The sequence below is a fragment of the Sycon ciliatum genome, chromosome 7, assembly GCF_964019385.1.
Source record: "Sycon ciliatum chromosome 7, ocSycCili1.1, whole genome shotgun sequence".
Classification (NCBI taxonomy): Eukaryota; Metazoa; Porifera; class Calcarea; order Leucosolenida; family Sycettidae; genus Sycon; species Sycon ciliatum.
The window spans coordinates 7,965,394-7,981,764 of NC_088649.1; the positions used below are offsets into that span (position 1 = coordinate 7,965,394).

General features: G+C 42.9%; 1 protein-coding gene across 1 annotated transcript; it reads left to right on the forward strand.

The window, feature by feature from the left end:
* The first annotated feature begins 2,420 nt into the window (after positions 1-2,420).
* On the forward strand, positions 2,421-6,232 carry LOC135820882 (uncharacterized). The gene is made up of 3 exons (XM_065333931.1): positions 2,421-3,115; positions 3,627-3,772; positions 4,284-6,232. The coding sequence occupies exons 1-3, from the start codon at positions 2,636-2,638 to the stop codon at positions 5,155-5,157; spliced, it is 1,500 nt and encodes a 499-aa protein (XP_065190003.1). The 5' UTR covers positions 2,421-2,635; the 3' UTR covers positions 5,158-6,232.
* Positions 6,233-16,371: the final 10,139 nt, after the last annotated feature.

Here is a 16,371-nt window from a genome sequence, read left to right on the forward strand (position 1 = left end):
ACCTGTGCAGCTCCTTGCGTTGAATAAACTACACTAGTACAATGGAAGTCTTCACACACTATCTGTTGTCTAATTTACTGATCACGCAGTGGGACTGCAACTACATGGAGCTGATATCTCTAGCTTGCGCTACTACTTGAAGTGGTACCTGTTGCCTCACCTAGTTTGGCTACTGTTTTTCCTACTGTGGATATGCAGCATAGGGGCAGAGCAAGCTCACTTCCTGCTTCAGTGAAGAAGTACCATGACAGTCTGTGTGCTACTTACAGCAAAGTGCAGTTCTGCATAGAGGAGACCAATGAAGAGAAAGTACGAATCTTGCAAATTGACCATCTTTATGCTGAACTCTATGTAGTTTTTTTATTCGTTCTCTTCATTGGTCTCCTTTATGCAGAACTGCACATTGCTGTAAGCAGCAAACAGACGGTCATGGTACTTCTTCACTGCAGCAGGAGGTGAGCTTGCAGAAGGGTAACACCAGGATGCGTGAAGAAGATTTGGCGTAAATGCCGGCAATGAGCAGCTGGCTCATTCATTCGAGTCTGAGTCTTGCTGCAAGTAGGACAGTTTGTTTTACCTTACAAACACCTTTGTTTCTAGCTTACGTCTCGTCAGTGTCCACGTAGCAGTACATACTACATCGCTGCACACATCTATCCCATATCATGTTCTGTGAATCATTTCTTTCACGCAAACTTTTTTGTAGAATTCTGTATTCATGTAGTTTCCAATTCTAGCATCTAACAAATCATTCCAGAACACTTCCGAAAGCCCGCTTTTCAAGAGAGCAGGTATGTGAACGCCGGGAGTGCTGGGCTGGGCCACCTCCTCTCTTTCGCTCGAATTATGCAAGTTTGTTCTTTTGATGTCCAAAACAACCATACAAAGGATTTGTTGCAAAACTGACGAACACCTTGGGACTTTTAGACCACCTCGAAATGGGCCCAAAATACGTACAAGTAATAATATTTTTGCGTCCAAAAACGAGTGCTGGTACAGAGTACACAATGGTGCTAAGAACAAACGACCGCCATGCCAACATTACCTCACCTGAATAGTATTCGCATCACCTCCACATAGAGTCATGGCGATATCCAGGAAAACGATGGCCATTCATAGAGGAGCAGCAAGGTAGCTCTGCACAATTGCAGAACAACAACATGTGTGTGATCGATATGTTTGCGTCCCTGGAACTGGCCTTGCGCCGACCACCGCGTTACATGCAGATCCACACATGTTATCGAGTTGATAAACAATCACGAACGGAATCACAATCTGCAAAATCAGGTTGATTAGCATCAGGATTTTAACGACGCTATGATGATGATGTTATGTTGTCTGAGTGACCAATGATCCGGCATGATACACTAGACTTCGCGATATGGGGATAGACGTGCTTTTCATGTGCTCTCACTAGAGAGGGACCCGTTGGGTAAAGAAGTACATTGACGGCTATCTCAAGTATCTCGTAAGTTGGTCTTTTGTTTCGTGCATATTTTAGGATGCCAACTGTGATTGTATGTTGCGGCCACGGATGTGGATTATTGTGTTGCAGGGGCAACATAGACCAAGGGAATATTGTTGATTTCAATGATACATAACATCTTCACATCCATCTGATCTATACCGTACTATTTATATTACAAGCGCAGTCTTTGGTAGAAGTCCAGTCACTATTATAAGCGCAATCCAAGGGGGCTGCGAAGATATACTATCTTAGTCTACAAAATACGCGCAGGGCTTATCGTGAATTGATAATGGAGAGCTGAATGGATCAGGTCCATGCATGTTTGATATCACACACTATTACATAAACACATGCTGTGATAAAAGTCTGTTTTGCTGCGTCCAGGTAGAGTGATGATCTCAAAACAATATAGTGGGGCTGAGGCCACACTCTGCGCGGTCAAACAGCCCTGCGTTGCCACTGATTAGAGTATCGACCTTTTAGAGACAATTTTTGCTGGACTTTCACTCGCTCCTCACAGGACCTGAGGCCAATCCACACCTCGCTACCTCCTGCGAACTCCAGCAACTCAGATCACAAAAGGTACGAGCACGAGACCCCAAAAATATCAGCACGTTACTTCGCGAACAATATCTCTCCTTGGGGAATTTTGTGTGGCTAGCACCTCATCTAGGAAATAAAAATCTTATCTTTATATTTTAGCACTCTCGTAGTCTGCTTCAAAACATTCCGTTGTCTGCTCATATCAGTATGTACAACAACTGGAACTGCTTATCAAGGTCCATAATTAGACTTGGTTCTCGTGAGATTTTACACTTTGAACAATGGCGTGCTACACTCGTCACCCCTACGAAACGTAATAATTATGTCACGTAAGATAATGATTTAAACAAGGTTAAGATTTCTGCAACTCATTTTTTGAAGAAAATACCAATTGATGGTGAAACGTTCAAAGTTTCCGCATTATAGTCTGAATGACATAGTTATATGTCTATGGATTATAAACCGTGTTCCTTATGATAATCTGGCCTGAGTTGAGTTTTGGAGTTTATAGTTTCATGTTTGTGTGTTCGGCTGCCAGCCAGTTTCTTTAGAAGTGTGGTTCTCTTCATATTCGGCAATCCGAATAAGTTTCCTCTCGTGATTAAATTATACGGGCAAAGTGCTATGGATCACCGGGAGAACAGCGATTCCCAACGCAGCGATCAAGGAAATGTAGCCAAAGATGAGCATAATTGCTGGAGCCAAGAAAATATTGATCGAGCGATATCTATTTGCCTTGGCGAGGACGTACCATACGAGTATAGTATCAACGAGCAGAAAGCGAGGGACGCGGCTACTATGGAACAAACAGTGCAGACTACCACCCTCAACCCTCCGCAAACCCAGTCACGTGTCCAAACAAGTGCCGGAGTTCCCCGAGAAAGACATACACAGAGACTGTCTGGTGACGAATTCTCGACGGATGGTGACGAATACACGACGCCAGAAGACTACTGCTCAAAGCACATTTCAAGGCCGGCTTCTACTCGGACATTAAGTGACCTTGGACATCGACGTGGACACTGCTCAAAGAACATTTCAAGGCCCGCGTCTACTCGGACAGTTTGTGATTCTGGACAAGGACGTGGACACTATGTGAAGGCAGTATGTATTCTTTACAATGAGGTTCCAAACAAATGCAACTCAATACAGTTGAGGGGTGGGGGGGGGAGAGATACTCTTCACACAGCAGTCATAACACCTAGAGTGTGTATTATAAATAATAGGAAGAGGGTTTGATCCTCACACCCACCTCGCGAATTCTCCGGGGTTATACATCAATTAACTATGGGCGTCAATGAACAAACTGTGAAGAGAACAAGCTGAACAGACATAGGGCTATTTTATTGAACCTGTGATAATCTGTGATAATCGATGGAAATATTTTGCAATATCAATGTGAAAAGAATGTACAATAGGGAAAAGTGAAGAACGATTCGAACAAGTTTTCGTATGCCCATCAACAGGATCCATCGTTGTAGCAATGGGCCATGAAACACGTAGGTGCTTTTATTGAACAACCAAGATGTGACTCAAATTGACATCAGTGAAGTATACATGTGATAATAAATATGATCATGAAAAACGCACACTTTCACATTGTATCCAAATACAGATTCCGACTTTGGGTGGTATAGGAGGAGTATATACCTCGCCATGCATTCCCGCAACGCCAATGCCATCTGTTCGCCCAGTTGGAAGTTTCCCTTTAATAATTTCTCCGGAAGCTTCATTCCAAAAAGGACCTGCTCAGGAAGCGATGTAAGTCGGAACTAAATTGCTGATCTGTCAATTGTTCTAATTGGCCACACTCACCAGTATTCTGAAATCTTGAATGTATTATGTTGCTATGGATAGGGTTTTGGGAGTAAAGGTGTTAATATTATTAAGCTTCGCTTTGATGGTAGATATTAGGTGGGTGAGGGTCCTTTTGCCATGTCAATGATGTGCGAATTTGTTGCACTTCTTGGCCAAGCATGTGGAGGATTGTCACTCATGACAAGTATTCGAGTGATCACTCCCAGGTATTTGAGGTTCTGTCTGATTATTGCAGTTTCTGGCTAAACAATAGGGGTGGAATGTTAATCATGACCCGTAGCCATACTGTTGTCCAAACGTGCAAGGTTGGAATACTTATTATTTTGTTCTAGAAAGTCGTATCGAATGGTTTTTCCAATTTCATAAGCATATGGCTTTGCCCCATTTACGTGCGTAGAGTCCGTTAAAATTGAACAACAGCAGTACTATTGTTTACGTTTGTTTCCTTTCACAGCGGTATGCAGATCAGCGATCAGCAGAAGGATCTTTGGACCGATGTTGTATCCACTGATGTTGATATGCTGTGGAGCGAAGACAAAATCAGAGAGTTGATCATCTACCTCAACGAAGACCCACCTGTTGCACGTAATACATGTAGCAGGTACCAATACCAAGATAAACATAGTCTTGCTGCAGAGGTTGTGGCTGATATGGCGGCATGGAATGTCTCCACTGCCAGGGTTGCTGCTGTAACAGTGAACCCGTGTGATGTGACATCATCAACAAACACGTTTATTCATCATAACGCCTACGAAGAAGAGAAGAAAGAGGCAACATCCGGTATATCTAGTAAGATTAGCGAGGGAAGAGACTCATCTTCAACGTGTTGTGGCAATGCTCATCGAGTACCACCTGGACAACTGCTGCTGAAACCGCCAACCAGTGCATCTTTAGCCGGCATTCCATTTGATGGCGTGGGAATTTCTGAACCACGAAAAATAGATACGGCTAATGAAGTGGATGAGACCAGGAGGCAAGTAGGACGGGGCCGTAATATCCGACAGGATCCTGTAGGGTCTTCGGCTGCCACTTCAGTTCCAGATCGAGAGACGCGTTCTATGTTTAAAACGTTACTGAAGTGTCGGTATTGTCCGAAAGAGTTTTGTTGGGAATCCAGACTACGTGAGCACGAGCGTGTTCATACCCGTGAGCGACCGTTCAAGTGTGATGTATGCAGCAAATACTTTTCTCGATCAAGCAGTTTACTCAGACACCGACGTATTCATACCGGTGAGAAACCATTCACGTGCAAAGTTTGTCAAGTATCATTCACAAGTTCTTCAAATCAACGTCGACATGAACGTACTCACACAGGTGAAAGGCCTTAAAAGTGCGAAACATGTGAATCATCGTTCATGCGGTCGTCACATCTTCGAGTTCATGAACGTATTCATACTAGAGATGGGCCTTACAGATGCAGGACATGTGGAGCGTCGTTCACGCAGCTATAAACTCTACATTCTCATGAACGCATTCACACACTGGATCGTTGATAGCGGAGCAAGTCGCGTGGATCGTATTGCAACAGACCAATACATTAACTTGATCAAGAACGTGAATAAGCAAGAAAAGGTCATCCCTGGAACTCCCTATATCGTGTCCTCATGCCCCAACGAAAACGGTAGACAAGCTCCACACATATATTGTGCTCAAACATCCAGCTCACACATTCACTCCATAAGCGTGCGCTTACACATACAGATGTGAAAGCTGTCAGGCCACAATTTCGGTTCATAGTTTACTTGTTGAACGTTTACACCACAAGAACACATTTATACTAAAAATGAGCAATCATTGCTTATCTTACTAGACTTGTGTACATCTCCTTGTTTGCCATCTAATACAAATCACACTTTTGCCTATAGCAACATCCCATATTTCGACAATCCTGCCACAGGACAAATTGTTTTCACCTTACAAACACCTTTGTTTCTAGCTTACGTCTCGTCACAGTACAAATAGCAGAACTTAATACATCGCTGCACACGTCTATCATAACTCAGGTTTTGTGAATCAATTCTTCCACGCAATCGCTTTGAAGAGTTCTTTATTCATCATGTGCTCTCCAAATTTGGTCTCGTACAAATCATTCGAAAACACTTTCTAATTCTCGCTTTTACAAGTGTACTACCTTTTTTTTTCAAGTAACCGGTTAACGATCCTACTCCGGGTTCAAATAGGGAACTGTTTGGACAGTTTGATCTGCAAGAAGAGAGATCTAAATATACTTTCAGCTCTGCAAAACAGTAGGATATTTAGCTAACAGAAGATCGAGTCCCCTTACATGGAAATACAGCCCTGCTAGTGGATAAAAATATCAAAAACTCCATACACATTGATTTCATTTATTTTAGTCATATTCCAAGTAATACATGGCTGGGGTAGCCATTGACTACTTTGTGTGGCGATTGCAGGGTACACCTTGTGGATTCCCTCTAGCAGAGTGCAGAGTAATTGTTTGAACACAATGACTTCTAACAATAAAGAAAATACACTTCACATTATTTATTTCACCTTCCTCTTGTTGTGTAGATTTCCACTTCGTAGTTCTCAGCTACACTGTTGACTAGTCTATCAGTAAAAGTGCACTTTTGTTATGTAAAACCGGACAGCCTAACGAGTCACAAAGTCTAACGTTTTAACGACCGATTTTTATTCTCCATTTGAAGAAACGTTATCCAAAACCCGGTGTGTAAAGATGCGCATATATCGATGCATGTTCTGGGTGGCAAGGTAGCCATTGGTGAATTTTCTGGCAGTTATCATGCCACTATTACAAAAACTTTAAACTTTGTGCTCGTTAGACTTTCCGGTTTTACAGTACCGTGTGTTATGTCAGCGGCTATTGAAACTCTGTACGTCAATTATCTGTAAATGTATCATTCGTATCTAATATTGACTGAGTACGAGGTGATTATAGGAAAAAAAAGCCGAGTAAAAGACCGAGGCGAAGCCGAGGTCTTTTTCGAAGTTTTTATTTCCTATACTGACCAAGTACGAAGTCAATATTAGATCTACCACGACAAATAGTCCGTGTTTCAAATTCCAGAACGATAACCTCATGAATCCCGGTTGAATGATTGCACAAACGTTGCACCACCGCTTACTCATGCAGGGCCAGTGACAATGCTGCACTAGGCACCGTTCAACTGCACAATATAAGCAGTCACTATAGCCCAAAGGAGAGAAATATGCAGGAATATTTGACTGCTTAGGTATAGCGAAAATCAATGGGAGTCAATACTATGGGACTGATAAAGTATAGTACTCAGTTGTTTTCGGGTTTTGGTTTTGGTTTTGGTATTGGTTTTGGAATTGATATTGATTTATTTGAATTCGGTATCTCAACAGTATAATGTACTTGGGAAGTTGGGAAGATCCGAATGACATAGATACATAAACATAAAAGTGGAGTAGGTGCTACAGCTGATTATTTTATCGCAGGTTTTGGGACTAAACTAATACCAGTATGCAAGTACACAAGAAATAAAAGCTGTATGAATACTGCTGCATGACATTGGAGAAAAGCATCAATTAAAGCAAAACAAAGCTACTGCGATTTATTTTCCACTTAGCCGCCTATTTAACCTCTCCTTTACCACAGGCAAGTTCCCTACTGACTGGAAACTGGCTAAAATTGTGCCTATTTACAAGTGCAAAGGCACCAAATCTCAAGCTAGTAACTATCGCCCAATTTCGCTCCTGTCCTGTATTTCAAAACTTTGCGAATGGCTCTTCTTCAATCAACTTTATAATCATATTTCTCCTGCTCTGAATCCCGCGCAATCTGGGTTTCGTCGTGGTGACTCGATCGCTCTACAGCTCACCAAGCTGATCGAAAACATTGCCGACCATCGTCATATGGGGCGGAAAGTTGCCATGTGCTTTGTCGACCTCGAGAAAGCTTTCGACACCGTGTGGCAGGGTGCATTACTTGGTAAACTTTCCAAAGAGTTCGGTGTGTGTGGCTCAGCGCTGGAGTGGATTACAGACTAAGTCCATCAGTGGATGACTACCTGGAGACTGACCTAATATCGCCAAGACTGAGATATTATTCCAGCCGAACTCAGAGCCAATCTATGCATTCACTCTTCCCGGATCCCTCACAGACCTCACAATGGTAAAACAACACAAGCATCTTGGTTTGGTCATTGACTCAGACTTATCGTTTAGCAGACATGTCGACTATGTCTGTAGCAAAGTCAGTAAAGCTTCTGGCTACCTCGTGTCTCACTGCTCCCACCTACCGCTTGAATGCATTCGCCTTTTATCATTGCTATATTCTCCCCATTTTTCTCTATTGCTCAACCGCCTGGTCATCCCTACTAAGTAAATCGTTAATGAGTACCCTGGAAGTCCACAATAAGAGGATACTCAAAGTCCTCTTCCGCAAACCATCATACTTTCCTTCTGCCGAGCTGTATGATATGTTTAACACTTTCCCTATCTCTAGTCAAGCGGATCGAAAACCGTGTATTGTTGTTAATTCTATTCGTCTTGACAAAGCCCCGCCACACTTGCGTAAATATAACTGGTTTCTTCCCACTCGTCCTATGCGCAATCCCTGCACTTTACTTAAAGCCCGAACATCAGCTTTTACATGTACCAGATCTCCGTTTTTAGCTGCCTATTCTCTCTGGCTGGCCCTGCCTCTATCAGTAAAATCGTCTTGTACGCTAAAGGATTTCAAGGCCAACATGAAGCTCGTGTTCTAATAGCTGCTTATTCTTCATCCAGATTTGTTTTGTCTTTGCCTCCAGTAATGTGTAATATTTATTAATTTTTGCTTTGTTTTTGTTTACTGCCATGGCTGGCTACGCCCCCCCCCCCTCCCTCCATATTGGCCTATATTCTCTGCCACGAGAAGGTGAAATAAATGAATAAAATAGAAAGTAAAGCGAAACATGACTCATTGAAAATTTTTTCAAAAAGGAGCTGTTTTAACCGGGTACATTGTGGCCCGTCATAAGAAGGCAGGCAAGCTGGGCGTTAAATGCAGAATATGTATTACAAGACTTCATTTCAAAGGGCAGAGCATTCCAAAGTAAAGGTTTCTGTGTCGTTGAAGTAAAAAGGTGACAGTTCGTGTGCTTTTGCACTGTTTTTATATATTTGTCTTTCTTTCCGGTTCTGAAGTCGCATGCGGATTACTATTAGCACTGCATTGACCCCACTCTTTCCGCATTCTTCTTTCGAGTTAGCCTAAGCGAGGACTGGCTAAGCTTGCTTGGCGATGTAAACGTGAAAAGGCTGTTAATAGTAATAATAATTTCACATTCGCGTTGCCAGGGTATATAGGCCAATATGGACGGAGGGGCGATAGCCAGCCTTGCTCTATGTTACCATCACTTTGCTCTGTACATGTTAAGTCCGCTAAGAACATTCTTGATAGGTGAACTAGTGCTTCATTTCTTTGTAATATGTATAGAAGATCAATCAAGTGTGAAAAAGGCCTGTTATCGATTTCTTTTCAATTCTAGTATATCCAGACTAAATTTGTATTGCGCAACACTAATGTCCCGGCGGTCCGCTGCTGCCTCTTGATGAATCTTTCTATTGTTTTAGTTCAGTATCATTAGTTGTAGATCATCTCCGTGCAGTCCGTCAGTTGCGGGTATAGAAACACTGACAACATCTAATGCAGACGCCAGCCCTGTCACTTGCATGATAGCATTTACAGGTGCGAGACATGTGCATCATTGTTCAAGCAGTCGTCACATCTTCGTGTTTATGAACGATTTTATACTAGAGATATGCCTTAGAAATGCAAGACATGTGGCGCGTTGTTCCCGCAGTCATCAACTCTACATTTTCACGAACACAAGCACTCATAGGATCGTTCAAAGAGTAGCAGGTCGCGTAGATAGTATGTCAACAGATCGAGAAAAATCGACCTTAACCAGAACCTGGATATACAAGAAAAAGTCATTCAGGGGAATACTCAAAGGCGTGGACTCAAGCCCGAACCTACATAGAAAACAAACTTTAAATTTGTTATGTGTGCACGAAATAGCCTCTAACTCCTGGCACGAGCATGCGCTCACACATAAAGATGTGATATATTTACAGCACACGTAAACATTCATAAAAATGGCGTCCAATCGTTGTCTGTTTTACTCGGCTTGTGTACATCTACTTACTTGCTGTGAGATATAAAATCACACCTTTGCTTATAGCATCACCATGGCAGGTTAAAATTGCCCGCATCACATGCTTATTGGCACTATGTCATCGTGATTGTGAAATAATGATAAAAATCAGCCGATCCTACGACCTTTTAGCTGTAAGTAGGAAAAACTATTTTACTTTACAAACACCTTTGTTTCTAGCTTACGTTTCGTCAGTGTCCAGGTAGCAGTACATAATACATCACCGCACACATCTATCCTATATCATGTTCTGTGAATCAATTCTTCCACGCAAACGTTTTTGTAGAATTCTGTATTCATGTAGTTTCCAATTCTAGTATCAAACAAATCATTCCAGAACACTTCCGAAAGCCCGGTTTTCAAGAGAGCAGGTATGTGAAAGCCAGGAGTGCTGGGCTGGGCCACCTCCTCTCTTTCGCTCGAAATATGCAAGTATGTTTCTTTTGATGTCCACAACAACCATACAAAAGGATTTGTCGCACAACTGACGAACACCTTGCTACTTTAAGACCACCTCGAAATGGGCCCAAAATACGAATGATATGTTTGTGTCCAAAAACGAGTGCTGGTACAGAGTACACAATGGTGCTAAGAACAAACCACCGCCATACCAACATTACCTCACCTGAATAGTATTCACATCACCTCCACATAGAGTCATGGCTACATTCAGGAAAACGATGGCCATTCGTAGAGGAGCAGCAAGGTAGCTCTGCACAAGTGCAGAACAACAAAATTTGTGTGATCGATATGTTTGCGTCCCTGGAACTGGCCTTGCGCCGACCACCGCGTTACATGCAGATCGACAGATGTTATCGAGTTGATAAACAATCACAAACGGAATCACAATCTGGAAAATCAGGTTGATTAGCATGATGATTTTCACGATGCTATGATATACTATTTTGATGATGTTATGTTGCCTGAGTGACCAATGATCAGGCATGATACACTAGACTTCACGATATGGGGCTAGCTGCAACTTATGTTCCAGAAAGTTTAGTTGCCATTTCGACAATTTAGTCGCCGCAGGTTTGAGCACGTCCTTTTCATGTGATATCACGAGAGATGGACCCATTAGAGAGGTTAAGATGCACGTATTTCCGACGTGACGCGCAATTTCACGTCAAATTTGGCGTAAAACTCCAAATTTCGACGTGAGCAGCAGGTCAATCGAGTTGATTTTTCGACGTGTGAGCAAATAACGCCTGAACTTTCGCGTCACGTCAGAAACGAGAGAGCTTGGAAGCTCAGGGCCCTACGCTATGCTTTTTTGCCTTGATGACCTAGACAAAAAAAAAGCATAGGGATGTTATAAATTCTTTAAAAAATTCCTTTTTTTTAGACATAACCTGGGATTCGAACCCGCACTATCGCGCGCCCTGCATTCATCCCCCGATGCACTTCGCATACGTACTAATTCTTCCAAGTTGTTTCACATTGTGATCTTGCATTTGAAAGCCCTATTTGAGTTATATGCATTGTGGCCAGCCGTCTTTGATGGCACGGTACGGTAGGGGATAGGGACGGGACAGGTACGATCGAGGGTAATACGACACCGTCTCCCGTACCGTACCGTACCATCAAACACAGCTGGCCACATACAGCTTCCCGCAATATTCAAATAGGGCTTTCAAACGCAAGATAATAACGTAACGCAACTTGGAAGAATGGGTATGAATGCGAAGTGTATGGGGGAATGCATGTAGGGCGATAGTGCGGGTTCGAATCCCAGGATATGCCTGAAAAAAAGGAGAATTGAAAAATTTATAACATCCTATGCTTTTTTGCCGTCAGATACGGATAGCGCCAGGCGTGACACAAACAAACACACAAACAAACACCAAATTAAAGCTGTGTGGACCCTGGCTAGCGCCAGACGTTACTGAAGTAACGTCTTCTGCATAGCTACGGGAATAACGTGCATCTTAACCTCTCCATTATACATGAGATAGCCGTGAATGCTTTACCCAATCATTGGGTAAAGCATTCACGGCTATCTCATGTATCTCGTAAGTTATCACGTCAGAAATAACGTGCATCTTAACCTCTCCATTATACATGAGATAGCCGTGAATGCTTTACCCAATCATTGGGTAAAGCATTCACGGCTATCTCATGTATCTCGTAAGTTAGTCTTTTGTTTCGTGCATATTTGAGGATGCCAGCTGTAATTGTATGTTGCGGTCACGGATGTAGATTATAGTGTTGCAGGGGCGACATAGACCAAGGGAATCTTGTTGATTTCTATGATACATAACATCTCCATATCCATCTGATTTATACCGTATCATTCCCGTAGCTATGCAGAAGTCGTTACTTCAGGCTGCGTTTACACGGAGACGAAACGAAACGAAACGGAACGAAACGAAACGAAAACGGGCCGGCCTCGAGTCGTTTCCAAACCGTTTACACGAGAACGGCAAATCGTTTTGAACCGTTCACACGAAAACGGAAAACGGGCGAGCAGGCTGGAGTTAGTACGTGCTGGCTTGGCGCAAAGGCGGGAAGTAACACGTTACTTGGAGTTGGTACGCGCTGGTGGTCGCAAAGGTCAGGTATTTCCCGCGAAATGTAGTCCCACGCGGAATGGTTTCCATGACCGCGCTCCGTTTCCAATCGTTTTCACTGTTTTCACCGTTTACACGAGAACGAAAACGTTTTGAAAACGTTTTGAAAACGTTTGAAAACGTTTTGAAAACGTTTCAAAACACTTTGAAGTGCGTTTCCATTTCGTTCCGTTAAGGTATCGTTTTCGGGCGTTGTCGTGTAAACGATAGTAGTTAACGCAACGATTTCGTTCCGTTTCGGTCCTACTTCGTTGTCGTGTAAACGCAAATCGTTTTCAATCGTTGTCGTGTAAACGCAGCCTCAGTAACGTCTGGCGCTAGATTTGTGTGTTTGTTTGTTTGTTTGTTTGTGTCACGCCTGGCGCTATCCCGTATCTGTCACGTACCGTACCATCAAACACAGCTGGCCACATACAGCTGGCCGCAATATTCAAATTGGGCTTTCAAACGCAAGATCATAACGTGAAGCAACTTGGAAGAATGGGTATGAATGCGAAGTGTATGCGGGAATGAATGTAGGGCGATAGTGCGGGCTCGAATCTCAGGATATGCCTGAAAAAAATTAGGAGAATTGAAAAATTTGAAACATCCCTATGCTTTTTTTGCCGTCATGAAGGCGGTAGACGGTGTCGTATTACCCTGGATCGTACCTGTCCCGTACCTATCCCGTACCGTACCGTGCCATCAAAGACGGCTGGCCACAATGCATATTCAAATAGGGCTTTCAAATGCAAGATCAGAACGTGAAGCAACTTGGAGTAATTAGTATTTATACGAAGTGTATCGGGGGATGCATGCAGGGGCGCGATAGTGCGGGTTCGAATCCCAGGTTATCTCTTATAAAAAGGAATTTTTAAAGAATTTATAACATCCCTATGCTTTTATTTTGTCTAGGTCATCAAGACAAAAAAGCATAGCGTAGGGCCCTGAGCTTCCAAGCTCTCTCGTTTATATTACAAGCGCAGACTTTGGTAGAAATCCAGTCACTATTATAAGCGCAATCCAAGGGGACTTCGAAGATATACTAGCGCAGTCTACAATATACGCGCAGGGCTTATCTTGAAGTGATAATGGAGAACTGTATGGATCAGGTCAATGCATGTTTGATATCACACACTATTACATAAACACATGCTGTGACAAAAGTCTGTTTTGCTGCGTCCAGATAACGTGATGATCTCAACACATTATAGGAGGATTGGGGCGTTGTCATCCGAGTGCTAGGAAAAGAATTTTCATTACGAGCTGAATTTCAAAATATACTTCTTGCCAGGTCGAGGGAGTCGGGCTGACCCCACTCTGCGCGGTCAAACGGCCCTGCGTTGTCACTGATTAGAGTATTGACCTTTTAGATACAATTTTTGGCTGGACTTTCACTCGCTCCTCACAGGACCTGAGGCCAACCCACACGTCGCTACCTGCTGCCAACTCCAACAACTCAGATGGCAAAAAGGACGAGCACGAGACTCCAAAAATATCAGCACGTTACTTCGCGAACAATATCTCTTCTTGGGGAATTTTGTGTGGCTGGCACCTCATCTAGGAAATAAATTTCTTATCTTTATATTTTAGCACTCTTGTGGTCTGGTTCAAAACATTCCGTTGTCTGCTCATTATATCAGTATGTACAACAACAGGAACTGCTTATCAAAAGTTCCATAATTAGACTTGTTTCTCGTGAGATTTTACACATTGAACAATGGCGTGCTACACTCGTCACCCCTACGAAACGCAATATGTCACGTACAATAAAGATTTAAACACGGTTAAGATTGATGCAACTCATTTGTTGAAGAAAATACTAATTGATGGTGAAACGTTCACGGTTTCCCCATTATAGTCTGAATGACCTAGTTATATCTCTCTGAATTATAAACCGTGCTGAGTGTGATATTCTGAGTTGAGTTTTGGAGTTTGTAGTTTCAATTTGGTGTGTTCAGCTGCCAGTCAGGTTCTTTAGAAGTGTGGTTTTCTTCATATTCTGCAATCCGATTTAGTTTCTTCTTGGGATTCAATTATACCGGCAAAGTGCTATGGATGACCGGGAAAACAGCGATTCCGAGCGCAGCGATCAAAAAAGTATAGCCAAAGATGAGGATAATTACTGGAGCCAAGAAAATGTCGATCGAGCGATATCTATTTGCCTTGGCGAGGAACGACCACACGAGTATAGTGTCAACCAGCAGAAAGCGAGGGACGCGGCTACTATGGAACAAACAGTGCAGACTACCACCCTCAATCCTCCGCAGACTCAGTCACGTGTCCAAACAAGTGCCGGAGTTTCCCGAGAAAGACATACACAGAGACTGTCTGGTGACGAATTCTCGACGGATGGTGACGAATACACGACGGCTGGTGACGAATACACGACGGCTGGTGACGAATACACGGCGACGGATTACGACTGCTCAATGCACATTTCGAGGCCCGCTTCTATTCGGACATTTTGTGATTCTGGACAAGGACGTGGACACTATGTGAAGGCAGTATGTATTGTTTACAATGAGGTTCCAAACACATGCATATTCAATTCAGTTGAGGGGGGGGGGGGGGGGAGACACTGTTCACACAGCAGTCATAAGAACTGGAGTGTGTATTATTAATATAGGAAGAGGGTTAGCTCCTCACACCCACCTCGCGAATTCCGCGGTGTTATACATCAATTCACTATGGGCGTCAATGAACAAACTGCGAAGGGAACAAGCTGAACGGACCTGGGGATATTTTATGGAAACTGTATTAAACGTTGGAAATATTGTGCAATATTAATGTTAGAAGAATGTGCAATAGTGAAAAATGAAGAACGATTCGAACAAGTTTTCGTTTGCCACTCAACAGGATCCATCGTTGTCGCAATGGACCATGAAACACATAATATATGTGCATTTATTGAACAACCAAGATGTGACTCATAGTGACATCAGTGGAGAAGGATACATGTGATAATAAAAATGGTAATTAAAAAACGCAAGCTTTCACATTGTGTACAAAAACAGATCCCGACGCTGGGTGGTATAGGCGGAGTATATACCTTGCCATGCTATCCCGCGACGCCAATGCCATCTGTTCGCACAGTTGGAAGTTTCTCTGGTTTAGGAGTTCCTCCGGAAGCTTCACTCCGAAAAGGACGTGCTCAGGAAGCGATGTAAGTCGGAAATAAAATGCTGATCTGTCAATTGTTCTAATTGCCCTCACTCCACTGAAATCTGGAATGTTGTTGTATGTTGCTATGGACATGGTTTTGGGAGTAAGGGTGCTAATTAAGTTTCGTTTTATGGTAGATGTTAGGTCGGTGACGGTTGTTTTCCATGTCAATGATGTGCATAATTGTTGAACTTTTTGGCTAAGCATGTGGTGGATTGTCACTCGTGACAAGTATTCAAGTGATCACTCATAGGTATTTGAGGGTCTGTCTAATTATTGCAGTTTCTTGCTGAACAATAGAGGTGGAATGTTAATCATGACCCGTAGCCGTACTCTTGTACAACTGTGTAAGATTGGAGCACCTATTTGTTCTAGCAAATCGTATTCAATGTTTTTTTCCACGTGCACAAGCATAAGGCTTTATCCCATCTATGTGCGTAGAGTTCGTTGAAATGGAACAAACGGAGTAACATTGTTTACGTTTGTTTCGTTTCACAGCGGTACTCAGATCAGCGATCAGCAGAAGGATCTTTGGACCGATGTTGTATCAAGTGATGATGATATGCCGTTGAGCGAAGGCAAAATCAGAGAGTTGAGCATCTACCTCAACGAAGACCCACATGCTGCATATAATTCATGTAGTAACTATCAGTGCGATATTTTGGATGAAGTATTCGAC

Bases quoted from the DNA above. Each gene is read 5' to 3' on its own strand.
- LOC135820882 (XM_065333931.1), top strand. From the start codon at position 2,636: ATGGATCACCGGGAGAACAGCGATTCCCAACGCAGCGATCAAGGAAAT. The intron at 3,116-3,626 runs GTATGTATTCTT...ATCCAAATACAG, and splicing joins GTGGACACTATGTGAAGGCA to ATTCCGACTTTGGGTGGTAT. The intron at 3,773-4,283 runs GTAAGTCGGAAC...TTCCTTTCACAG, and splicing joins GGACCTGCTCAGGAAGCGAT to CGGTATGCAGATCAGCGATC.